Source organism: Natator depressus, chromosome 1 (assembly GCF_965152275.1).
Source record: "Natator depressus isolate rNatDep1 chromosome 1, rNatDep2.hap1, whole genome shotgun sequence".
Classification (NCBI taxonomy): domain Eukaryota; kingdom Metazoa; phylum Chordata; order Testudines; family Cheloniidae; genus Natator; species Natator depressus.
The window spans coordinates 183494144-183521452 of NC_134234.1; the positions used below are offsets into that span (position 1 = coordinate 183494144).

The 27309-nt window shown below is 42.2% G+C and overlaps 1 protein-coding gene across 1 annotated transcript in view; it reads right to left on the reverse strand.

The window, feature by feature from the left end:
- The window catches only part of PTGFRN (prostaglandin F2 receptor inhibitor), a 95107-nt gene that overhangs the window by 12516 nt on the left and 55282 nt on the right, over positions 1-27309 (reverse strand). The window contains exons 5-7 of the mRNA XM_074972035.1: positions 26452-26877; positions 14093-14512; positions 2355-2462 (exon numbers count right to left, since the gene is read on the reverse strand). Coding sequence (XP_074828136.1) covers positions 2355-2462; positions 14093-14512; positions 26452-26877 — 954 coding nt within the window. The remainder of the gene's footprint in view (positions 1-2354; positions 2463-14092; positions 14513-26451; positions 26878-27309) is intronic.

Sequence of the window (27309 nt, forward strand, 5' to 3'; positions counted from 1 at the left end):
AGCAAGGATTTAATATGGAGACTTGACTTCTATGATATTCCAGAAGATGCAGGTGGGCCAGGGGTAGTGCTACCTCTCTGTGCAAGTTAAGCAGACAGTTGGCAGAGCAGTGATGTCTGCTCTGCCTTCACTTAACTTCCCACATCCCGGGGGCAGAGGGAGACCTGTACTACATTGCTCAGTCAACCCAGAAAGTACATCAACTCTTGCTGTATATATTCAGTTGGTGCAAGCTTTCCCCAGTATTGTGTGTCAGTTCCAATTTGGGGGGAGTTTCCATGGTCTGTTCATTTCCTTGGCGTCTCTGCTAAGTTTGGGTTATTAATTCCAGTTGTGAATTAAATTTTGCGATATGGAGAGATGTCTCATTAAAAACAGGCCAAGCCACCAACAGGAGAAATAGATATCAGACTCCCATCCACAGGTCCAGCAGAGGGCTGGAGAGGTGCCAGTTTCTCTAGCAGGCCTGAAGGGCCCAGATGCAGCTTCTCCATGAGGACACAGATGGGGCTGGTTTGAATCTCAAATCTTGTTAAACAATGCTTGCACAGACCACTGACTAAGTTACTTGGACACCTGTCACAATTCCACACTTAGTCATTCCCTGCTGTGCACGTCCACTGTACAAGCTGAATACCGGTCTGTTTGCCCAGCTGTTACAGACCTAAGGAACTGTGGAAGCAGAGATCTGCCAAACACAATGAGACAATTCCCAGAAGCAGAATCGATTACAAAAATCTTCAGTGCTATGATAATGGAAACTGTGCACTGATTGCTCTGGGTGACAAGGACATTTCTAATTCTCAGCAGTATCAATGCTTTCAATAAGCATCTCAACCCCAGTGAGACTGCACTATTCACACCTTGGCCATAGGGATTGGCAGTTTCTTGGAGAGGTCACCTTTCCAGTGTAAAACTCCGTTCTCTATCATCCTTCCACCCCTTGTCTGAATACCTCCAATCTCTTGTTCTCCACATACCCCCCAGAACAGTCATATAATAAACCTCACTACAATGTTCACTGAGCGGCCTCCTTGTTGGTAATCTCAGAGGCATCAAGAGCTGAAAATGGGCCATGGAGACTAAATTGTCTGATGATTTCTAAAGGGGTCTTGTGCAAAGCACACTAAGGGCAGATTGGGGCACAAAGAACACAATTATATTGCTGCAGACCATGCCCATTCTCCAGGGTTATGAATCTTGTCGACATTAAAGATTCCTCAACTTTCTCCCCACCTACCAATTCAAATAAGACACTCAAACCAGGTTTCCACCATTCTCACTACAGTCTTCACTCATATTTTCACAGACAGCACAGAGCAGTAATTTAGCAGACTACTTCCCTACTGCATTTGCCTCTGCAGCACAAACTGCTTGACTAACTCTTGGTATGTCATGTTCTACGCTTCTATAATAAAAGATTTATTATTCTTTTTTGGAGAAGCATCATGCTTACAGAGGTCATAAGTGCCAAATGTACTAATTTACATAACAAATAGGGACAAATTAAAGAGAATATAAACCAAACTAAACCTTCATCCAAAACTCATATCAAGCCTAGGTTTTTTTTTTGTTTGTTTTTGAGTTCTCAAAGCACAAATATATCATTTAAAGCTATTTCATGGTATTTTTACCCCAAGTCAGGATCAGCCAAGCTAATGTCAAGCAGGCATCTGAACTTTTGGTGCGTCTCTGAACCTCACAACATTTTAAGGTTTGCATTCAGTGTGCATCCTACCATGTTAGCAATGAACAGAATGCAACATTTCTTCTTGGTATTTCATACAAAAGCTCCTGAATCTAGAAGCAGGCTCATTACTAAAGAGATCAGCAATGAGAAAGGACTGTTGGCATCTTGGCTAAATTTTAAAATTGTAAAAACAAGACATAAAATAAGTTTAGTGTTGGACAAACAGTGCTAAGCTGACACGTGGAGATTTAATGACTATCCACAGAAGATACACAGATTTTCCCCGGCACTGCCCTGACAATGAATCTCATTCCTAACTAAGGGTGACTGGGCCCACAGCGCATTCAATCTTTGGCTCTTTGCTGAGACTGCCAGCAATGGGGACTGTTAGCGTGAACAGTAATGGAGGTTTGTGATGAGAACACCTCTTCACTAGGATATGAAATGAGAACCTACCAGTTTGTTTTATATATACACATATAACCTTTTGGCCTATATTTTCCTATATTCTCCATTGCTTTGACTAGTACTATGGGGCTTTGTGGTGGTTCTTGATTTCTAGACCTATTCGAATAGTGTCCCAATTGCCAGTGTTGTACAGTACAGTGAAGGTAACGGAGTTATTTCCAAAAAACAAAAAATGAAATAAAGTTCAGTGGAGTACCTGGCTCAAGTGCCACTCTGTCGATGGTGACAATGCAGAGCAGATCTGCCAGCTCGCCCTGGTAAACCGTCGGGTTGTCCGAATGCACTGAGACATTAAACACGGGACCTAAAAGATAGCAATTTAATCTAAATTTAATTTAAAATAATGATTCATTCAAGGTTCCTTCTTTGTGTTACCCAAAAGCTTTTAACCAGTGCTTAAAACAATCTAGGTTAGTTTGTGAAGCACTTTGATGTCAGATGACTAATATATTGCCTCTGCTCTCAGAGTGAAGATTTATGGAACCACCTGCATATTCTTTAGGACACTAAATTTCATGCCAGTGGAAAGTACCAATCACCAGCTCTGAAGTCCTCTACTGATTCATAGAACAGGCACAGTATGGCAGGAGAAGTTTACCACACACTGTCCTCTGCCAATATGCCACCCACTTGCCCTGGAGGAGGCCCCTATGGGTGTCTTTCACCTGTTCCGTCTTGGGAACCCCCCCGCTTTGATTGCGGAGCCACTGATGTGTGTGATGTGGACATTTCTATTAGGAGCTGAACAAAGACCAACTCACCTCTTAGAACATGTAACCTTTATTATATGGCCACAATTCCATATGGTTTTCATATGGGTCCTGGCTCTACCACATACAACTTCTTCTATGATCCTAGGCAAGTCAAAACATCTGTGTCTGAATTCCTCCACCTATACAATGGTTATAATATGGATATACCCTCACAGGGGTGTGGTGAGGTGCTCAGCTACTATGGTGATGTGCACCACAGAAAAGCCTTTAGATCAAGACACCCACTTTTGACCAGTACCAAATCCATGGTGCAAAATTAATGACAGAGTGATGGTACTTCACATAGGTTTACATGGCTAGTACTGTACCTCTTTTTTAGGCAGAAGACTGAAGGACAGATATCTGAATATCCCATAATCTGAGTCCTCCCACTAAAATAAAGATTCACCTACCAGAGAGGTGAGAAACAAGACAGCACTCTTTATGGTTGTCTCCATCATTCTAAGGTCTAGGCCCTACTTTAAATCCAAGAATCTTCATAACTCTTGCAGAGTCCCATCAGGCTTCTGATGGGAAACCTCCAAGGAAAATCCAGGTTTCTGTAGGAAGCTGTACTAGCGACTGAGTAGATTGTACTTTTTCTTCAAGTGACTACTGAACCAATGTTCTGGAATGGAATTAGGGCATTGTGCCACTAGCTGTAACCTATTGGTTGAGATATTGAAGACCGCAGGGGGATGACTATTTGTGGTCCACGGAGATTACAGAGCACTTTTTACAAGAGCCAAAATTCCAATTAAGAGGAAGCAATTACTTTGTGGCTTCCTAAATTCGCTTGATGATTTCAAATGGGCATAATTTTCTTTACTTTCTGTTAAACTGTAGTGCAACATGCTTGTTGCAGTTAAATCTCCCAGCCCCCCCCCATGGCTGCATTTTGGCAGTGATGAAGCAAGGTCTACCTATGTAAGTTTATAAAATCACTGTCACATGAAAGGCATTATATAAAAGTGTAAGATGTCCCTGAAAACATGGAGATAAATGAATACCAAAGATGCCTGAGAAGTTGTATGAACTATTGGTTTAGACTTGAAGAGTCTGCTAGAACATATTTACGGAAATAAGAGACCTAGAATATTATGAAGTTCAGATGCTATGGTAATGGGTGTCTTATAAATGCATTAAAATTGGCACACATTTAACAGTTGAGCCCTCCCCCTCAATCCCCTGCAAGAAAAGGGGAAGGAATATTAGCATGACCACTTCCTCAGACTCTGTCCAAGATCTTCCTATGAACATTCAATTTGTTTCCAAAGATAGTCAGCAACCTCACTGTCATTAGAGGTGTTGTTATAAAGTTTATCCTTCAAATAAAACAAATTAAGCTCTTTCCTGTGAGTCTTCAGTGAGTTGTGCAGCTAGACATTAAAGATGCTAACACACTTGTTACAAAGTCAATGATAACCATCACGTTCAGGCCAGCATCCCTTCATTTGATTTTATTTAGATTTATAAAACATCAGTCTCAATGCATGAGATTGCCATGTTTGCTTGCAGTGCCACTGCCCTCCCAGAGTCTAATGTGTTGCAGTATAGGCTGAATGTGAATGGCACCGTCATCACTGACTCCTGTTTTACATGCACCCCATTTTACAGCAAGTAACTGCAGCGTTTCAGAATCAGTGAGTGAACTCTCACATCAGGTGAGGAGAGAATCACTGCATTCCCACAGATCCTGCCACTATACTGGTAGGGAGAAGAGAATCAAGCTTGCGTTCCTGTACATACCTCCCTAGAGACCATGGACAGACAGCGTGAGAGAAGAACTGTCTGATCCTTGTCAATGTCACTTTGCCCTGCTGAGTGTTTCAGAAGCACAGCCTGGATACTGTGTGTGTGTGTGTGGGGGGGGGGGGGGGGAGGAGGAGGAGAGGGGAGAGTTATCAATGCAGAACATTGCACACTGTGACCTGTAGTTTCTACAGGTCATGTCTCTATATTAAAGATGAGGTCATCTGTGATTTACTCCATTTTATAGACATTGATTGCAGCCATCAAGGCCCCAGCAAGTTGCCAGTGTAGCTTCTCAGCTGGGCGGAATCTGAGCACCCTTTACCATAAAAGACCTTAAAAGCAGAAGTCAATGTGCTTAGGTTATCATCAGATCAAATTTTTTCATCTCTTATAAAAGAGAATTTCTGCTTTCAGACCATCAGCTGCATCTCCCGGCTTGTCATCAGCGTGCCCCACTTTCTAGGGCAATACTGATGCAACAAGGCCCATCATTTAATGATCACGCTTCCCCTGGGTAAACCACAGTAACCAGCGGAAAATCATTAGCTCCCTTCCAGAGTACACAACTCCTGCAAATCATCTCCACGCTGGGGAAAATTGTTCCTGAAGCACAAAGAAAGTTAGGAGGAGAGAAGAATACCATCATCCTACGTCAGAAGTGCTGGACTTCAACAAAAAGCCCTGAAACATTTCCGGGGTCACCATCCTCTCCCTTCATCCAACAGACTAAAAATCTTGGGCTTCCTCTTTTAAACAATGTTTTAAGCAAGCTTTGTTCTAGTAAACGCTGCTAGGCTGACAATCTGGGAAACTCTATCCACACAATTATAGCTTCGGCGGGAGCAGTTTCCCAGTGAGGCACCATTCCACTTCTCACACCATAGTGCCTCACCCCGGCCTGAAGAGACCACCTTCAGACATACGCTCATGGCTCATTCAATTCTTTGTCCCTCTGCAGAAGTTGCAAGTACCTGAGGACAGTCAATACTCATGGTTATGATTGTTTGTGATGTGGGCACTTAACCAGGAATTGGACTGTATTTCACACACGCCACTGAAACGCCATCAAAAAGTAACAAGTTTTGATCACTTGCCACCTGGGCAGGATTTGTACTAGTGACCTAGCTGTGAAGTGCTCCATAACTCACTAAAAGCCCCTGCAGCCACCAACTCCCCACTCCTTAAAAAAAAAAAAAAAGGGCAGCTGAAAGTAATCTTTATTTTCATTCAGAGTGCTATTGTCTTGATTTAGGTCTCCGTTTAAATCAGGTTTCAGAGTAACAGCCGTGTTAGTCTGTATTCACGAAAAGAAAAGGAGTACTTGTGGCACCTTAGAGACTAACCAATTTATTTGAGCATAAACTTTCGTGAGCTACAGCTCACTTCATCGGATGCAAGCAAAAATAAATTGGTTAGTCTCTAAGGTGCCACAAGTACTCCTTTTCTTTCTGTTTAAACCAGTTGCCCTGACTTCAGCTAAAGCTAATAGGAAGAGATGAGCAGGAATGAGCAGTGTACCACTACCACAGAAAAACAACGTTGTGATCTATCAGCGAAAGCATACATAGCAAAAAACCTGCTAGCTCGGCATTTTCTTTCTGAGGGCTCTAAGAAAAGCATCTTGGCAAGCACTGATATCAGTGCAACAGCATGCAGCTTTCAGGCATGCCTCTTAGCACAGGGCACCCAAGTTAAATGAGCAACAGTAAAGACTTCTGGGACATTGATGCAAATCAGGTTGGTTTTCCCTCACACTCATAGCTCCATCTTAACCCAGGTCCCTGTACTTAATACTTCAAAATATGGACAGTCACTATTATAAACTACAAACAGAAATTTCAGCTACAGTACTGACAAATCACATGAATTGTTTTATAGATCTCATTGAGACCTAAATCAAGCCAAGTTTGAAAATATTATTCAGTAGGTTTAAAGTCTGGAACATTTAAAGCTGAATGACCTCGAGTTTGGCTTAGGCCTTGATTTTTTCCAATGTAGCTTTGACTCAAGCTAAGAAATCCAATGAAAAAGCTTGAACATAAACTTTACAGACAAGCATTATTAAAGGAAAATTGATTTCCTAGTTTTGAAATTAAGTTGACATTTTGTAAATCTCATTGAAACTTAAAAATCAAACCTAGATCGAAGTCAGACAGTAAGCTGTCGTACGTACTCAGGTAATAAGAAATACCTGTTTTTATTCTACTATATTATGCATCCAATGAAGTGAGCTGTAGGTCACGAAAGCTTATGCTCAAATAAATTGGTTAGTCTCTAAGGTGCCACAAGTCCTCCTTTTCTTTCTGCGAACAGAGACTAACACGGCTACTACTCTGAAACCTGTATTATGGTTGTAAAGGTTAAAAAGTTGTTATATTGAAAAGCTATAAACATAATAATGGCAAAGGTAAAATAGATCTTCCAACCACAGCTCTTCATCTCTTCATTTTTGAAAGACTGATTACTCAAGTCCAACATTACACCACCTTGATTTTGAGAGTGGGGGGTTAGGGAGGAATGAGGTTAAGCACAATTTTAAAAACAACCAAGAGTAAAAGTTGCTAAATGGGAATTTGTAAATTCCAGAACCAGGATTTATTGGTTTAATTCCTTCTGAATGCTGCTATTGGTTAACTCTCCAGGCCCAAATTCTGGGCCAGAGTTTAGTTCAATCCAAAAAATAGAGTACATCTCAGTGCCTAGCAGTTTGAAGTAACTTAGCTTTAGATTTTAAAAAAAAGTTACAGCAATTTCTTCTGTGGATACACGGAAAAAAGCTAATGGTTCAAACGACATCAAGCTTGATTTATTCCTTATACCTCAGACATCTACACAAGAAGCCAGGCTTGAACAAAATTGGCTTGGTTGATAGAGGTTTTGTGCAAGTATAACTCAGAGTTTAAGGACTGTTTTCCTTTTACTTTTAAAGACTCATAAAGAGAATTTAAAATAAAAACAGCTGAATTGATAGCAATCAATCTTTCTAGATCGCTGGATCAAGACCAAGTAAAGCGTGGAAAATTTCATTCCCAAAATAAACATTTCAGAAAGTTAGAATTAATGGGGAAAAGGATTTATAATGGAAGATGGCAACCTTAACTTCTGGCCTCCGTTACTTCATTTTAGACTGTGTTCTCAAAGCACTATACAAAAATCAAATTTAGTTTCATGTAGACAAGTATTATGCCTATTTTATAGATGGGAAAAGTGGGGGATGGAGAAGTTAAGTAACTTGCCCAAGGTAACAGTGACTCAGAATCAGAAGTACAAACAAGGAATTCTGTCATATACTCTCTTCCTCAATAGCCAGACAGCAATCATTGTAGTGTGCCTTGTCTACTTGAAATCAAGCAGTGCCATAAACCATGTGAGGAAAAATTGATGCAATCTGCAAATTCTCTCTATTCAAAAATATTACTCATAACTGCCCTGGCACCAAGCCATCCACTATTGCACTGAAGAGACCATAATCTGCTCTTCTCCAAGTAATAAACTCCTTCTCTCAACCTCCCCCACCGCCTTTATTCTTTCTATATAGATTTCCCTAACCAGCACCATCCCAAATTTCATAATAGTTATTCCTGGAAAGAACCCTCTGTACTTTAATCTGTGGTTTACATTTCCAACTACAAATTGACGAGAGGAAAAAACTATGATGACTAAGCATATTTCTATCCACTAATAAAGGGTAGAAAATACAGGGCTTTCTTGCCAGGGAGTTTCTGCTGTATTGCTCTTCATTCACTTCCCTGATTAAGACAAATATATTTGATCAAGTGAGTGAGTGACACAGGAAGAGAAGGCAAGGGAGAAGTCAGATCTCCAGGTCAGCAGGGGGCACGGTTTTATTTTAATCTGAAGTTTAACAACAAATATTCAGCTCACATTTCAACATTTCTTGGTTTATCTTTGCTCCTTCCAAAACAAGTGATAAAACATTGCTGTGTAATGAGCTCATACACAGATATCATCCAGAGTTGAAGATTACACCAAGAAGCTTCTTAAATTCCCTTTTGTTTCTGACTTTCACCAGCTTTCACCCTTTGCTGGGGTTTCTCTGGAGGCAGCCAGCAGAATGAAGCCAAGCTCGATTCTTCTCTCTCACATATCTTATTTTAGAGAAGCACATTATCACACACGCACGCCCCCCCCCCCCACCACCAAAGCACTTCTGTGGAACAGAAAAACTGTACTGGATCTCTGTGTAACCATGCTGTGGGAGAAGCCATTCTAAATACTATCTGGGGGGATGATGGCAAAGAATTTAACGCTATGGGATAAGCCACCTGAATTGCAGGCTGACTGGGTGCCTCTGAGTACAAGAGTAGGAGGCTTTTCGTGTCAAGGTCACTGGCTCAACTGCGGCCCAGCTGGGAAGAAAATGAACCTATTACTATCTGATGGCTGTACAACGACCTGTGTGAAATGAATGTTTTAGTCCCAGTCTGAGGCCTAGCAGATAGGGGTCTGCTTCACAAAAACCACACATGCAGTTAAGTGCTAATTAGACCTTTGTTACCCAGCTCAGCAAGAGGATGAAAAGGACTATGAGAAAGTGAACACTCCTCTCTTTTAATGGTGATCCCGTGAGTGTGCAGTGAAAAGACATATTGTGGAATAAGAAGTTAGCACTGCTCAGAGTCTTAGTAATCGCCAGTCTCCAGGGTTGTTGATTTAGCACCTTTCAGTTGCCAAATAGACCTTTGCCCTCAAAGGACTTGGAGAATTTCTCCAAGTGGGCTAACAACAGGTCCTTTAGGCCAGAGAGAACTGAGGCACTGGTCTAGCAAGAGGCAGCCTGGGTGTTTCACTGTATCAAGGAGCAGCTCTAACATCACCTAACATGCATGGTTTATATCCTGAGATGTAAAGTATTCAACATGTTACAAGTAGTTCTAATTTTTAAGAAGCCTGGTCTGAAGGAGGGCTAGGAAGGATCATGAGCTTTGGGTTGGAGGAGTATGCTCTGTGAAAGGGACTACCTTGTGAGGAGTTAAAAGAACTAAACAGATACACAGTTTGGCCAGATTAAGAGAGGACACATGTACACATATTTGAAGAGTGCACGCACTAAGGAGGGAGAAGAACTGCTTAGGGTTGTGCCAGGAGATGTCACTAGGAGTGGTGGCATGAAATTAAGAGGAGATTTCAGGCTGGATATCAAGAAACATTTGTCAACAGTGAGAACTATTAGACTGCAGAATAATCTCCCAAAGGAAATGACAGTTCTTCCATTTCAGGATACTTTTCAAAGTAGACTAAAAAAGAGCATTGGATAATCACTGGAAATCTTTAAATCAAGACTGGACGTTTTTCTAGAAGACATGCTTTAAATCAATCGCAGCTATCAGACTTGGAGCAGGAATTAAAACAAGTCCTGTGGCAGGTTATGCAGGAGGTTAAACTAGATGATCACAATGGTCCTTTTTGGCCATAAAAAAAAAAAAAAAAAAAAATCTATGAAGCTATCCACTAGGGAACAATCTCCAATCGACTCAGGTTTTGGGAGTACATAGACTATACCTAATAGTTCCCTTCCGCTTCTCCCCCGCAAACTTCTAATTTATGGGATTCTGAAATATAGATTGTATCACATCTTTCAATTAATGAAATTTCAAGTAGGTTTTTTCCCTTTAAGTTTCAGACCACAAATTTACTGTAGTAAATTCATTTTTATGCAGCACTGAGCAAAGAAACAAGATTGCCTCTGCCTGCAGCCAGCAAGTCATGCCACCACTGGACAGAATCTGGAGGGAGACATTTTCCCATAGATATTCATGGAAAAACTTTTCATAACAATGCCACATTTCAAGATTATTATTGGTGGAGTTTGTGTGGCAGTCTCCAGCTCGTATATAAAAATCTTACAGGCCTCCTTCACATTTCACAAGGTGTATGTGCAATAAAAAAAAAAGTTTTCCTTGAAACACAGACAAGCTCAGACAAAACAGATCTGGGAGGAAGCCAGGTTACAGGAAAGGACTTCCAATCCAACAAGTCCCCCAGCTCCAAACAGAAATCAATAAAGACACAGAAGGATAGTCCTACAACCACTAAAAGCTTTCATGTAACACTCATTAAGGACTTCCTTTGCTGAGAGAGTTTCTCAATTTTCTTATTTATTCCCCTTCCCCCCACCCCCAAAGCGTGGATTCAGGATACGGTCATAGTTTGAGCTTGTCAAATTGGAGAAGATTGGAACACTACAGTTGTTAATTGTTTAGATAAATAACCTGATTGTAAACCACCAGCAGCAGTTAAAATGCCTTGCTGGTCAGCAGTGACGGTTCTAAATGGTCAGGAATTCCAGATGGTGAGGCAGCACTATTACCGAGCAGAAGATGGAAGCATCGTTAGGAGCGAGTCAGAGTTCACCCCCATCAGGCCTCCACTCAGTTCAGGATTTACTGCAAAGTGGCACTTTCTAGCTTTTTCAATCCTCCATGGACTTCTTCTAACCTATGTCAAGGACCTCATCTCACTACTCCCCACCCATTGGCTTTTGTTCCCTTCACACCGTCTTCATGAGTGCCTTCCCTTCTGCAGAGTCTGCCATGTGGAATAGCCTACCTTACCTTTCTGCCTCTTGACTTTGACCTCGATCAAGTCAAACTCTGTGCATAGGCGCTGGAACTAGGGATGCTGCCGCACTCCCTGGTGTGAAGTGGTTTCCATTATATAAAAGGTTTACAGTTTGGTTCAGTGGCTCTCTGCACCCTCACTATACAAATTGTTCCAGCACCCCTGACTCTGTGCCCATTTCCTCATCAGTCAAACAGGGATACCACCTCCTGTCTGACATGGAGGAGATATAAGGGTAAATTAATTTGCATAAGCACCTTTACCATTATTGGGCACCTTCTGTCTGAGGCCGGTGAGATATCTTCAAATCTTAGTCGAAACATTTCTCCTCAAACTATGCTTTTTAATTTCTCCCTACCTTTGTTATTCATCTGTGTAACTATTACTTCAATCCATACTGTATCCTGAATTTAAGTTGTATTTTAACCCATCTTTCACGTAAGCCAACCATAGATATTCATTCCCCCTAGAAAGCTAGGTGTGTTGTATCTGCCTGTAATCATTCCTCTAAATTTCACCCTCCTATCTGAATTCAAGAACAGAACAAAAAGGCACAGGGGATAGGAATGGGGCTAGAGGAAGGCAGGTGTGGTATGCACTCTCATGTGTGCCCCTATTCCTAATGATAAGCAGGAAGTCTTTTTGGTTTGGCATGTTTGCCAACGTCCCTTCTAATTGAGCTTGACGAGTTCCTTTTTCTCCACAGATGCTTCAGTCTGGCAACACCAGCATATACCATCCAAACTGTATTAAGACAGTTCAAGAAAAGGTCCCAAATAAATAACCTGCAGACAAATAGGATTTTAAAATGTCAGCTAATCACTCAGTCAAAGTGAGGCAACAGGTAGAGATGCAAGAGAGCTTTTAGAAAAGCTACTACTCAGGTGGACTGGGAAGGCCAGTGCAGATGATATTACAATCAGAACCAGATAAGACTGTGAAATTTGTTCATGTGCCATGAAACTTGAATTGCCAATGTGAAAATTTTAAATCAGCCTTTGCTATTTGCCAGATTTATTTTGGGAAACAGCTTTTTCTTCTCTTGGAAGGACTGAAAAGGGAAATAAGATTCTCTTTTGGCCAGGAAAGATGGCAATGCAACAAACAGACCCATCCCTTACAAGCTCACAGGTTTTCCTCCATACTGCAGAGATTAATGGAGTGCCTTTTTTGTCAAACTGTTTGGCATGAATACAAAGTGACACCATATGAACACATTCAAAAGAGTCGTATTAGTGACCCCCCCCCTTCTCGGGGGGAGAGGGAGGCTCTGGGTAGGGGAAAAAGGCTCGCCTTTTCAGGCTTCTCGTAGTACTCGTTGTACACTGGCAACACAAGCATTCAGGTAACACGCATCCTGCTGGAGCGATAAGCCACGAGCCGTGGTACTCTGAATGGGACCAGAGCATGGGTAATGTCTGCTTTTAGAATGATTGTTTTATGGTTAGAAGCAAAAAGGGAAGAGGGAGTAAAGAGTAATGACTAGCAGTGCTAGTTTCTGAGCCCTGCACAGTTGCAGTGGAGGACATCGTTTTATGATGACTGCTTAAGGCTTAGCCTGTGGCCCTTGCCATAAGATGTTTCAGATTTAAATACCGGCTGGTTGAGGATCATTTCATTACTATTTGGACAACTGGAAATTAACAGATCCTAGTTTGTGCAAATGTTTGTCCTCTCACCAAACCCAGAATTCCTCTTCCCCCAAAGCTTCAGATACTGTGCACATAATGTGACTCTGGGCTGTGCGTGGGGCCACAGAGAAGGAGTGAGATGGTGCAAGGGGAAGGAACACATGGGGAACAGGAATAGAGATAAAAACAAAGTTGCTACCTGCATTGATACATTAAAAAAAAAAACAGGGTCAATTTGCCCGTGGAGCCGTTAACTTTGGTGGAAATGCTCTTGGGGAATTTGAAATATGTAATCACTAAAAATCCAGTAAATTGCCAGTTAAACCAACATCAACATCCAGAGCAGCCTCAGCTCTTGTATAACCACTCAAAACCCTCCCAGACGGTTCAGCACCATAAAAATGTAACAATGCAACATATAACAAATCAGAAACGCACTGATGCCTCAGTCACACTCAAGTACACATAGACATCATACCCATGTACAGACAACATCCACGGAAATAGTTTAATCTAGCAGCTAAGGCTGTGAGTTTGAGTGTAATTCTGAGGAACAGATGCATGCACTGCAGTTGTGTATTTGCTGAAATTCAAAATACCAAGTCACACTTTGGAGTCCAAGTATGATTGGGTTTTAAGATGTTTGGGTAGTGGTGCATGCAAGCAGAGGCTGCTGCAATGTAAAAGTTGGCTTAACTGGCAATTTCCTGGATTTTTTTGCAATTATATTGATAGGAAATGCACTTGGGCAATTTTACTCCAAACTAATTAAGTTTGCTTTAGAACAGAAATAGGATTCTCCATGGCTTTTTAGCGTTAAAGCTCTCCCAAAGCAATCGTTATATACCAGCAATATAGTGACTGAACTGGCAAGCGTAGTAGCCATTCTTCACTCAGAGATAGGTCATGCCATGAGAGACTTTCAAGCCTGTATTAGTGAAGGAAGGAATGTGGGCCAGGACTCCAAGGTCAGACACAGTTCATTTAAAGTATTCCAAGATATAACTAGGCACAATGAACAGCAGAGAAGTGCCAGGGGAGTGCAGATACGCAACATTCTAGCAACCATACCCATCTCAGCGTGGAGATGCTCTCAGATTGAGCTAAGGAATAGCAGCAATGACCCCAGAGATTAGGGACACTGGCACAAGCACCATGCAGCACTCAGCTCCCTCCCAAAGCACATACACGTACACATTAAATTCTGTACTGACCTGAGGTTTGGAAATCTATCTGGATGGGATTGGATAAGCCATTCACTGCCTCTCGCCACATGCCACTGCCGCCTGGGGACCAGGCGGTCACCACGCAGCGATACAGACCAGCGTCAGACATCTGCGTTTGGTACATCCTATAGCGGAACTCGTTCTCCTGAACCTTCTCCAGGACCACACCATCCACTCGGGCCTGGTCTGTCCAGTCTTCCAGTCTTACCACCGAATCCTGGTTCAAGGAGATTATGCGAGTGGTTCCATTAGGGTTTGACTGATCAGTCAGTGGCTTTTCTGCTGTAATGAGAACAGAGTAACGCGGTGTCTTGATGTTTTGGGAAGACACCTTGCATATCATCTCAAAGGTGTGTCCTGCCATGAAGAATGGCTTCAGTTTCACAGCCTCCACTGTTAGTGTATAATCTGAAAGAGGGAAGGAAATCAGAAGCAATAAATAGCAGTCTGCATTTATGTAGCACCTTACAACCCAGCAGATTTTGAAAATGCTTCACGAACAAAGTAGACACAGTCCTAGAACACTTTGCCTATTGCTGGTGTAGTGTGCAGCTTGCTATTTAACAGCCTACACTGTTACATAAACAGCTTAGGATAGGACATGAAGAACATTATTCCTGATAGACACTGCAGAGAAACTGTGACAGGTGGAACTTAATTACTCAAGTCAGATGTGGCCAGAACATCAAGGATAGTACCCCTACATTTGAATAAATCCCTAAAGGGATCAGGGCCTCAGTTTTATGTTGCTATAGGAAGTGCCATTTCAGATCAAAGTGCTGGGGCATTGGTTCAGCACCAGTGACTCAAAATGAAAATTACAGCCTTTTGGATCAACACCAATTCCTGCACACTATGGGTTTGCCTTGAAGATCCATTCAAGTAGTGTCCTACCCTTGCAAGATCAGCTGGGATTAGAGAATAAGGAGGGTTGGTCACACAAACAAAAAAGTCCCCCACACACTTCTACATATAGGAAAAAAATCCAGGATATATCTTCCTCCACCTCTGGACTTCTCACCTGTACTCATTTGTCTACATCAGTCATAACTAATATTGGAATGTTAGAAGTTGCATATTTGACATAATTAACTACAATAAAAAAAAAAGAGCAGAGGATTTGCCCTACATTTCCCTGCTCCTTCCCAATCTGTGGGAGCCTGAATCCTAAATATCCCTTATTGACAGGATTTTGGAAAGTTCTGCATGTAGGAGGGGAGCAGAGCCCCCAGACATTGAAAATTTGAGCTTAAGAGCAAAGAATCAAAAACGTTATAGGCAAAAAACAAAAATAAAAACCAACAAAAACCAAAGACCAGAGGTAGATAAAGGTAGCGGAGTTGCAAACTTAAGTATATTGTTCACAACTGGGAAAGATCACACACTTGAGAAGAGTCCTACTTATTGAGGCACTTAAGACACCAAATGCCATAATATCTATGTCCTGGTCTGCACACAGAAATTGCACTGGTTTCACTAAACTCAATTTAGAAGAGTCAGTTAAATAAGCTATACAGATGCATCAATTTACAACTCTCAGTTTAGCTTCCACCAGCACATTTTACAAACAAGGTGAAATTTCCACGTTTAGATAAGAACTTTGTACTAGTTAATTTCATAGAACAAAAGAAGTTATATGAAGGCCTTGTGGCCAATCTATGAGACAAAGAGCAACTAGGGCTCCAATTCATATCCCTTCCATAAGGAATACAGGGTTCTCTTAACTTCCATCAGTGTCCTAGGTTGGCGGAAGTGGGTGGGAAAAGATGACCCCAATATCATCTTTCCAGCTCTCATTGCTGGGATTAATCCTCCATCTATCTCATGAGCTATGGTTCCTTCCAGTGGAGAGAGTACAACATACCCACCCACGCATTATAAGCTGAAAAAGCCTCTGGATTGGCATTGTCAATCCCCTCTAAACAAAGCAAGATAGTTCCCTAAAGCATAACCCCCTGAGCCATTTGGGAGACCATATTAACATGGTCTGCGTGAGCATGCTTTCTGTCTAACCTTTGCCTGCGCCATACAATGCCAGTATATTTACCTTGTCAGTCAACCCAAACGAGTCAAGGTATCTATTGGTTATTATGGCAAGAAAACACAGAAGTGCAAACAGTAGACTGGAGTCAGCTCAGTGTTCAGTACTGGTTTTGCTACAGTGAATTTTCTTCCAGTAATGAAAATGACTGCATATTAAACACAAACCCAGCCACGCTGCGCAAGACAAAACTTTACAGGGCAACAGGGAAATAAGCTAGAGTAAGACTGCAACACATACCCCCCAAATTGAAATAAATACTTCTGCCTTCCCCAGGAGAGCAACAAGATACTAGTCATGATTACATTTTGCAGTGTTTTGCCTTTAAGCAGTAGTTTGCCCAATGAGTAAACAGTGCACGAAATGAGAAACTGGGTATGACAACTTTAAAATCAGCACTGTACAAAGTAGATCACTATGCAATGCTACATAAAGCATCAGCAGGAACAGAAAAGGAATATGGTATTAGCAGTGGTCTGGGTGAGCATGGAATTAGATATTCCATATAACAAAATTTGAGAATATTAGGATTGCAGTTAGGTGCTCAAAAGTCAGGAGATCCCAAAATTGTGGTTGCATGCACAACCAAGTCTCTGCCCCCTTGTGCACATTAAGCAGTAACAGTTTAACAAACAGTCAGAGGGAATATAATGAAATCCAATGGACAGTAATGTAGTTATTAAAATAGTTACCAGTGCAACTGGATTCTGAATGCCTATAGTAGGCAGCAGTGGGCATGCCACAGTTTAAGTTGGAACCAAGTTTCCATTGTAAGACCAATTTTGGCAGGTTAAGTCTGAAATGGGTAGAATTATTCTATCAGATTTAAGTAAATCAGACAAGGGGTTGATACATTAGGAGTTGAGGATGAATTAGAATAATTAACTATTTCATCACTCTGTAGCCAGAAAATAGAAAGAAGAGAAAACCTAGTTTGCTGGACTCGCCTAGTTGAGATCTAGTGACCAGGACCTGGTTAAACAACAAGTAATAATGGTAGATGGCATATCAACTCTGGTGTGCTAGTGCTCAGCAGAAGTTCAACAGATCAAGCCTGAAAGCAGCAAGAATCAGGCTAGGGGAAAGAGTAGGATAAGGGTTTGCCCACTTCCTGGCTCTCCTGCAAGTAAGAAGGCAAGCAAGATTGGGGATGGGGACTGTCCCTGAGGTAGGCTGTCCCCCAGGCTCTCTGTGCTTGCCCAGTCCCCTCCTATAAGGCAGTGATACTCACACTGTGGCTCGCAAGACACAAGTGGCTCTTTAATGTGTCTCATGGCGCACTCTGCAGCACATATTAAAACAATGTGTGATTTAATTAATAACCAGTTTAAGTTATTAACCAATCAGGATGCTTTTACCACTGAGGTCTGAGCATCAGTGCTATAAGGTCTACTGAGGGGGCTTTGGGAGATCTGAGGAGGAAAGGGAAGCAGCACAGAAGGGGACTATCACCTCCCTGTTACCACCTGGGCCTCATGCAGGGAGCCTGAATGATCTCTTTCCTTGCCTCCCTTCCTGCCCCCGTCCTCACCTTGTCCTCCTGGTCCCAGTTCTGCTTCCCCCACCCTTGCACAGGGTCCAGAGAACAGAGAGGGGACAGCAGGGAAGAGGTTCTTCAGTCCCTGGGACCACAATCTCCACCCTAAAAACCCTTATTGAGCCCATCCAATGAGCCTACTTAGGCTCCTCAACCACGATGTGCTTCCTGGGGATTGTCAGGTGAGGAGAACAACAGAGAAATGGAAGACAGCCCACCAACTCTGTGGAGGATTAGAAGGCACCATGGAGGATGAGGAAGAAGTTCTTCACATGACCTGCTCCAGAGAAACCAGACAACAGCAAGAGGCAAGGTAGGGGAAAGTTCTTCCACTGGATTCTGATCACCTTTGAGTCTCCTGCAAACTCCATACATCTCCCTTTCCTGCAGACCTTAGGACAGCCCCAGGCTTGTGGACCGTAGGAAGTTGACAGGACTGTGGCTCCCCTCCTAGGCTCTTTAGGAGAGGGGCCCCTGACCCTTAGGGCCTACAGGGGGTTCATAGAAATGGGACTCCTTTTGGCAGGCCACAGGCTTATAGCATCAGGACTCCTTTCCAAAGGATGGTGCATAAGGACTGTGGTTAGCAGATGATTTATGACCAGTTACTGATCATTTCACATATGCTGGCAATGACCTCCTTTTAAGGACTGCTTGATCAGGGCTCCTCTCTTGTAAAGATTCTAGGAATTACAGAAACAGGGCTCCTGTCTAACAGAACTTGGGGCCTAGAAAATAGAAACTAGCATTCCAAATATCTTTTTACTGAAGATGAGGTGGCCGGTACATATCAGGATTTTGACTGACTGCATACATCAAGAACAGGTGTTACAAAACCACAGAGTCAAGGCTGTCCCAGTGGAGTTGCAACTATTCTGTATTTGCAGGTTAATTTAGTTACAGAGTTGGGGGTTTTTTGGCTTTCAAAACAGTTCATTTCCAGAAATTATGCATTCAACTGAATTTTTTCAATTAAGAAGTCAGTTAAGAGTGCTGGTGACAACTCACAGCTTGATTTATGGACCAACTGTCCAACTCTTGCTCATGAACATCTTGCCTGGAAGGTTATTTTTAAGTAGTTTTCCATCGATAAATACAAGCACAATAAAGTCTGCGGTCCATGTATGTAATAAACAGAGGAATAGCACCTTCGTCTATTTCCATCTTGATGTATAGCTTTACCCAAGCATTTATGTACTCAAACCACATGCTCTGAAAATGGCTTTAATAATGTAAGGTATCTTTATATACGTTATATAAAGTGTACCTAATTTAATTAAGTATATGCTATATGTCCCCATTTTAACTCCTAGCTCTTGAGAGAGGAACTGAGCACATTTCTGAATTTAAAATGACTCTTGTTTGCTATGTAGTGAAAAGCAGAATAGATAAACCTAGTACTTTCAATGTCTACAATGCAGAGCACTTTGAAATAAGCCAGTTCCTACTGCAGTATTACAGCTAACTTATTAGCACCTCCTGAGGACTGGTTACAGTAATGGAATGTTCTGTTCCTTTGAGGTTCTTTACATCATTGCCATAGTACCTGAATGCCTCCACCCCTGCCCCCCAACCTCCCCAGTCGGAGTTTTGGCATTTGTTGGCCAAATGGGACAGAATTAAGATTGTGATGGATGTTTAAGTGGCTGTAGTTAACTCTAGACTTATATTTTTAATTCTGAATTTCTTATTTGTTTAACACTAACATTCTTGAAAGTTTATACATATTTGAAATATTTTTGCCTTCCACCTTACCTATTGCGGGGGAGGGCAGGGCTTGGCCGGAAATTTTTGCTATTTTATATTTACTCTGTAATAGGAGTGGCATATTGCTTCTTGTTCCCAATTTTCATGGCCAACCTGGCATAGCTGGCATACTCCGAAGAGAACAGAGTATTGTAAGATGGCCCAAATGGGTCTGTAATGTTTATAGAAAAAAGCGGTTTCATGTTTTATATTTCATTTGAGAAATACTATCACTTGTGATCATGTAATTAGGGGACTATCATGATGCATACACACAAGGCGGTCGAGTTACTGTTGCATGTGGACACCACTCAGCTCCGTATCTCCTTTTCACTGCCCCCAAATGGTGCTCTCTTGACTTTCCCAATGCCTGTCTGAGACCAGGGCCTGAATCAGAGATAACTGGCTGTGGCTCAGTCCAGATAAGACAGGCGTGATGCCGACTGGAGGAGGGAAGCAGTCAGATGGCAGAGGCAATATTGGTTCTCATGAGAGAAGGGATACATCTGCTTTTTATTAATGTTCACAGCCTGCTGATCCTACTGAACCTTGAGTTACTTCTGGAATTCCAGGAACCAGTAGTATCTGAGCGTGCTCTGATCCATCTGCACTTTACAAACACATTGCTACAGCTATCCACACCTTTCTCCCCTTCATATTAGATTACTGCAGCGAGCTATTCTTGGGGCTACACTACTTAGTGTTTCATGCATGGAGCATATTACACTTGTGCTTCACAAACTGTGCTAGCTTTCAAGTTGTTTTTGGGTACAATTCAAGATTTTAGGTTTAAACTACAAAGCCTAGTATGTTTTGGGTCCTAGCTGTTTTATAAATGCTTCAGCTGATTTCAGTTCCCAGCATGAAAGACTCAAGTTGACAATCCACAGTTTATGTCTTGAGGGCTTACTGTGGAAAAGCATTTTCAGCAAAAGGCCTTACTCAGATTCACTTCTCCGACTCATCTGATGGAGCTGGAGTCGGCTGACAGTCAGGACATGCTGCAAATCCCACATCTTCAATCAGGCTTTTGCACACATGGGATAGAGTGGGAGGAATTGATTTTCAAGGATGGGTGGGGGAAGCTTTTTGTTTTGCTTTTGGAGAGTCTGATGTGTCAATTCTAGGACCTAATACACAGAGGGATTTTTCGTAAACATGCCTAAGATGCCAGTAGGTACAATATATATTTGTAATATAAATCGGAGGGCCATGGTGATTTAACATGCAACCCCACTTTGTCTATGAACAGTCCCCTTCATGAGAACATCTGACCCTCCTAGAACAAGACCACTGTAAAACCAGTTCTTACAATGATGCTCTGATCCCAGAAGTGACAAGGAAAGGTGTCATACATATAAAGGGAAGGGTAACCACCTTTCTGTATACAGTGCTATAAAATCCCTCCTGGCCAGAGGCAAAACCCTTTCACCTGTAAAGGGTTAAGAAGCTAAAATAACCTTGCTGGCACCTGACCCAAAATGACCAATTAGGGGACAAGTTACTTTCAAAGCTGGGGGGGGGGGGTGTGGAAGGGTCGGTCTGTCTGTGTGATGCTTTTGCTGGAACCAGAGCAAGAATACAGGTAAGAACTCCTGTAAAGAGAGTTAGTAAGCAATCTAGTTAGATATGCATTAGATTCTGTTTTGTTTAAATGGCTGATAAAATAAGCTGTGCTGGAGGGAAGGTATATTCCTGTTTTTGTAACTTTTTTGTTACTTTGTCTTTTTGTAACTTAAGGTTTTGCCTAGAGGGATTCTCTGTTTTGAATCTGATTACCCTGTAAAGTATTTACCATCCTGATTTTACAGAGGTGATTCTTTTACCTTTTCTTTAATTAAAATTCTTCTTTTAAGAACCTGATTGATTTTTCATTGTTCTTAAGATCCAAGGGTTTGGGTCTGTGTTCACCTGTACAAATTGGTGAGGATTCTTATCCAGCCTTCCCCAGGAAAGGGGGTGTAGTGTTTGGGGGAAGATGTCTCCAAGTGGGCTCTTTCCCTGTTCTTTGTTTAAAACGTTTGGTGGTGGCAGCATATGGTTCAACGACAAGGCAAAGTTTGTACCCTGGGAAAGTTTTTAACCTAAGCTGGTAAGAATAAACTTAGGGGGTCTTTCATGCAGGTCCCCACATCTGTACCCTAGAGTTCAGAGTGGGGAAGGAACCTTCACAGGCACGGTCACCCACAGCTCCCAGTGGCAGCGGTTCACCGTTCCTGCCCAATGGGAGCTGTGGGAAGCAGCAGCCAGCACGTCTGCCAGCAGGTTACTCTGACGGGCCGCAGGTTGCCCACCACTGGCTTAGACAGTTATTGCTGAACAGGAGTGAGGAAAGGTCACATAAGGAAAAAGAGTGGGCATTTCTGCATCTCTAATACGCAACATCAATATTTTTGGCACTAATTTATGCAACTGTACCCCACACACTACCATAGCTGGGATCATCCATGTAGCAAGATATGGATTTAGGCTAAAATAGGGCTCAGATTGCCCTATTCTAACTGACAGAAGCTGGATCACTGAAAAACTGCCCCGTTCTGTTCATTCCCTCTGAAGCATCTGGCCCTGGCCACTGTCAGAAGACAGGATACTGGGCTGGATGGACCATTGGTTTGACCCAGCATGGCCGTTCTTATGTCTTTAGTGATCAAAACAGAAAGCTCTCCCCAAAACCACACTCCATCAGTTGCTACTGGTTAAAGAACAGGGGGCCCTCTTAATGTGATCTGTGAAATATGGCTTTTTTCTCTCTCATTGCACACAAGCTACAGAGCAGCACCACCATCAACATTTCCCTCTGGACAGGCCAGCCAGTGGTAATTGTGCAGATTACAGAAAAATCCAAGATTTGATACTTAGAAAGAGAATGCTTCAGAAGTTAAGTAAAGAATGAAATGGGGAAAACGTTTCTTCACATTTCCTAATACTAAGCAACAGTGCAACTTATTAACCTTTAAAGAAAGACTGGCCAGAAAGGTTAAAAAAAAGAGGCGCTTTCCTCAAGCAATGTAACCTGAATCCTTCTAGGGTATGCATCTCCTCCCATCTGCAGTAGTCCCACAAAGTCATCTTTGGAGACAGACTCTTGGAACCTCCAATTAATAAAAAGGGTCAAAAGTGCAACAGAAATCCACCCAATATCTACATATACAAAAGGGCACAATGTTGGCAGCAGAAAAAAAACAAAACAGATAAGATCCCGGAAGGAAACCACAAGAATACACCCCCAGCTTACCGTCAGTCTGGGTGTTACTCCAAATAGACCAAGGCCAAAGACAAAAGAAATCCTGGCCAAATTATTCCTTTTGGTCTTGCAGTACTTCCTGACTTGTATGACTGGCTGTTTCAATTCTATAAGTTACAGTATTCCTCTGTTGCTCCTACTATTTAATGTACACTTTTTCAAGGCCTTAGCAATCAGTACAGAATATACTTCTGGGTAATGACTGAAGACAAGTTTTCAAAGAAAATCACCAATTCAAAACGTGGCCATGACAAATCACTGAAAAAAAGAGATGGTTATAACGGAGGAAGAGTTTAGAAACAAATGTGTGGGGGGGGGGGGGGAAATGCACTTTTCCACCAATTCCCACCCTGACAAAACAGAAAAAAGGGAAATTGTGGCTAGAACAGATGTTCTGACAGGATCGGCATTTAATACAGTTACCTTAAGTAACACTACCTCAATATCTGCACTATCCCCTTCTAGGTAGTGCTGCAAACACCAAGGTACTCTTATTTAAGGCAAATTGGAAGTTTAAGAGTAAGGGAAATCACTATACAAGCATCTCCAATGCACAGTCTCCAAGCAAAGAGTATCAACTCTTAATTCTCATGAATCTATCCTACACTAGCAAGGGTCAAGAAGAGTTGTGAAAAAGGGTCACAATTTCTTTTCACTTCTATTTTCAGTTATTTCTGAAGCACAAGAATCATGCAGCTTCTGCGCACAATGTAAACCAGGGTAATCGCTACATGGGACTTCAGGCCAAACGAAACTAAACTAACTTTAGGCCAAATATTTAGATACTGTATAAGAAATGGAGAGTTTTACAAAGCCTGACAGCGTTTGAAAAATGTGTGGATGTCTAAAGAACAATATAATTGAAAGGAGACGTTCTCTCTTATATGAACATTCCCAGACAGTGCTGCAAACCCAAATGCAACAGCATTGGGTCAGGCATGAGACCCAAACCAGCATGGAATCTCTATGCAAGCAGACAACTTTGTTTTATATGCAAGCATCAGTGATGAAAGTAGTAAATCAGACGGTCAGATTTCTTTGATATTAAATAACCTCAGGTACCATTAGAAGCACTTGTTTTTGTTTGTTTTTTTTACACAAGAGTTATGTTCAGTGTTGAAGTAAAAAAAATAAACAAAAGTGAAGCAAAGTTAGATCTAGCCAAGATGCCTTCAAAACAAACAGAAGAACTTTACACAGACTACGTCAGAAACCAGTCACGACATATCTTAATGACTAGCTGTATTTGCAAAGCTGAGCAAGCAGAAAAGCCTTTAAGCTATATCGGTCTCCTGAGAATGAACAAAATAGATTAACAATCTCACATTAATGGACAAACTATACAGTTACCGCATAATACAAGCCAAAAGACGACTCCTCAATCTCTACATGTGGCTTTTACATTTCAAGCAAGAAACTGAACACCTATGTATCCCAACAGATCAATGAATGCCGTACAAAGTCTTCCCTCCTTTCTGTAAAGCATGGTTGGACACTGGCCTTGCCCAAACTGTGGTTTTTCTCAAATTCTCTCAATGTTGCACTAGCACCAGTGTGGCATTGCTAACCGTGAGAGAATCTCAGAAAAACCGCAGTGTAGGCACAAGCTGTATTTAGAACAGGCCAACTTTTGGCTTCGAAGGGGACATGCAAAAGCTTCTCTCCTTAGACAAGCATACGGGAAGCAGGCTGCGTTCTTTTTATTAGGCTTGGGAGCAGTCAGGAACTCAAAATCACCAAAGATTCTTGTTAAACCAATCATCACAAGGAACAGAAAAGCATGCGGCAGCTTAACTCTTTCATGGCTGCTGGCGACAATGTTGGTGCACACCAGGTCCTGGAGCTTTGGGGTAGGGAGGAGGGGAGAACCTTGCCACTTGCAAAACTGACTGGGTGGGGGAGAAGGATAAGAAGGTTTTAGTCAAATTGCTGAAAAATAAGTGGAGATGGAGTAAGTCAGTCCTAATATGTTCACACCAAATTTCTCATCACATGGGGGGTGTGTGTGTGTGTGTGTGGACAGAGTTGCCTTTCATGTCAGCAAGTGCTCCACTCCTTTCCAGTAGATGTCTTTTTCAGAAAACCCTCTGGCACTTGGGCTACAATATTTACACTTGCACATCAGTGAATATTGTGGAAACTAGCAGAAATTTTGGAAGAGTACCAGAAACAGGAATATTTACACCCGTCACAATTTTTTCCACAGAAATTAACATGGGCAAAGACATCTCATAGCTCCACATTGCCCCAGCTGAACGGAAGACTGTTATACATGGCACACATACACGCAGCATGTTGTGGCATACAGCAACATCCCTTGTATCACAAAAGGGGATGTTTCCATCTTCATCAGATGTTTCCATTAACATGGTGCTTGGTATTTCTGTTTGCACCTGCTTGTGATCAGAGTGAGTGCCAGCCATATTAGTGATTGGACTGACTGCCATGTGAGGTCTTTCCTATGAATGAGATCACATCACTGCTGGAGAAGCAAGCTTCAGAGAAACATAGTAACTCATTTGATCTTGCAGGGATTAAACCTCTCCATTCCCAGGCCAAGTTACAAATCGTGCTTTGAAGTTATGCATGATTCTTACAGATCTTCTCTTTGCTGGAGCTGAATCACTGTAGGGATTCCCTTTGGTCCCTCTCTAGTCTGAGGCTGTGACCTGAGCAGTTTTACACTGCTTCAAGCTAGCTGGGTTTTAGACATGCCTTTGTCAACCAAGGGTGGAGGGGATCAGACTGTTTAAACAAATATATTTTGGAAGATGCACACATTAAACAAAGAGAAAGTCTATAAAGCCTTGTTAAAGCTATGTTCTAGTCTAATCCCCCACTCAGTGACCCTACATCTAAATTGTAACACTGTTGTTAAACTCTGTTTTAAACATATTTTGGAGCGACCCAAAAGTACCCAGCTAGACAGAGTCAGCCTGAATCCATTTTAAACTGGTTTTTAGAATTGGTTGAGGTAATTTTTTTTAGCCCCTGCATAGATGGGGTGATGAACGGTCGAAGTCTTGCCCATCCATAGTTACCCTCTTTCCAGCAAACCAGCTCTAAATGGGATTTCAGCACTGTATGGCTCTCACACTTGGCCATTAATTTTTCAAAAGCCAGTTCCTTGCATGCCTGCAAGTTTCTCTGTGGCGCCTTCTTAAAGCCAGCACCTACAGGTAAAGAAAGGATGGGAGGGAGAAGACTACAGCTTCTGAGTTGTAGGCTTGTCCAGGCATGGACTGTCTTCATTTTGGGCCTTACAAAGTACCAAGCACAGGTTACCTGCTTAACAGTAAAGGCATTACAGAGGCAGAGAGAATGTCCCACTTGTTGGCAACGAGATGCATCCTGGAAAAATCCTTACGTGGGAGACGGAGATCCTGACCGCTTGTGCTTTGTGTACCATGGCATTTTTCTTAATAGAAGGCACAATAACCTCAGCGCCCTGGCCTGATTCCAGTTCTGAAAGTTACATTCTGCCTCCCTAAATTCCCACTGCAGTTTGATGGATACACTGTTATTCTTCACTTCCTTTCCAAAATATTGCATGATACTGTTAGTACCATTAAGTAGTTGCTACCTTTCACTTCATAAGGGGCTACAATTCTGTAGTGGATTAAACAAATCCAATATTTTATATTGGAGGGAGGGAGGGAGCGCGCGCTTCCAAAGCCCACTGGAATGCTTCTGGCTGAGAGGTGCTATATAAGAGAAAGCTGTGAAATCAGCACCTATCAGCAGCAAGAGATTTAAACCAGTAAGTGTGAAGTACCTACCTTGGATAGCCCAGAAAACGCTGACCAGCGCGGATGTCACATCCTTGCTCTTTACCCAGCTGTTGTTGTGGTGCCTGCTCCAGGCAGAGACGACACAGTAATAATCCCCTCTGTCTGCTTCGGAGGTCCATTGGATTCGTAAACTGAAAGTATCCATGGCCTGTTTAGAGAAAATTATTTCCCCATTCTGGGTCCTCTGTTTGCTCTTATCCCCAACCAGCAACGTCCAGTCTGCATCCATAGTGGCAAGAAGTTCATCCGTCACAACAGCGTCATTGCGCAGGCGCATTCTGTAATACCAAGAGACGGTAAAACGTATGTTTGCTTCTGTGTTCTGCGCATTCACGATCCTGCACTCCAATTCTGTGGGGTCGTCTGAAAATTTAGGCGTTTTAGAAGCATTCAGAACTATCTGGTAGTCCAGCTCTGCAAGGGAATTGGGAAAGCGGGAAGAAAGCCAAGAGAACATGTTAAAAGTAGCAAGTAAAAAGCAAACACCCAGGTAACAGTGAAAACCAAGTGCAGTCCTGAGATCTGGAGCTATCAAACACGACACAGAAAAAGCATGTGGGCTAAATATAGAAGACTTGTAAAATCAAGGGACTCGGAACCTGGACTCAGGCTCTGCCATAGATTTGTGAGACCATCAGCAAGTCCCAGAGGTCAAAATTTTCATAAGTGGCCTTTTATTTTAAGCATCCAACTTACTCATTGAGCTTGATTTTCAGCTCTCATGGACTTTAGTGGGAGTTGCCAGCGTCCAGTACTTCAGAAAAATCAGGTCCAAAGCCTCTCAAGATGATGTGGCCTCTGAGAAATAACGTTTCCTTCCCTGGCCTGTTCTCTGACATCCAAGTG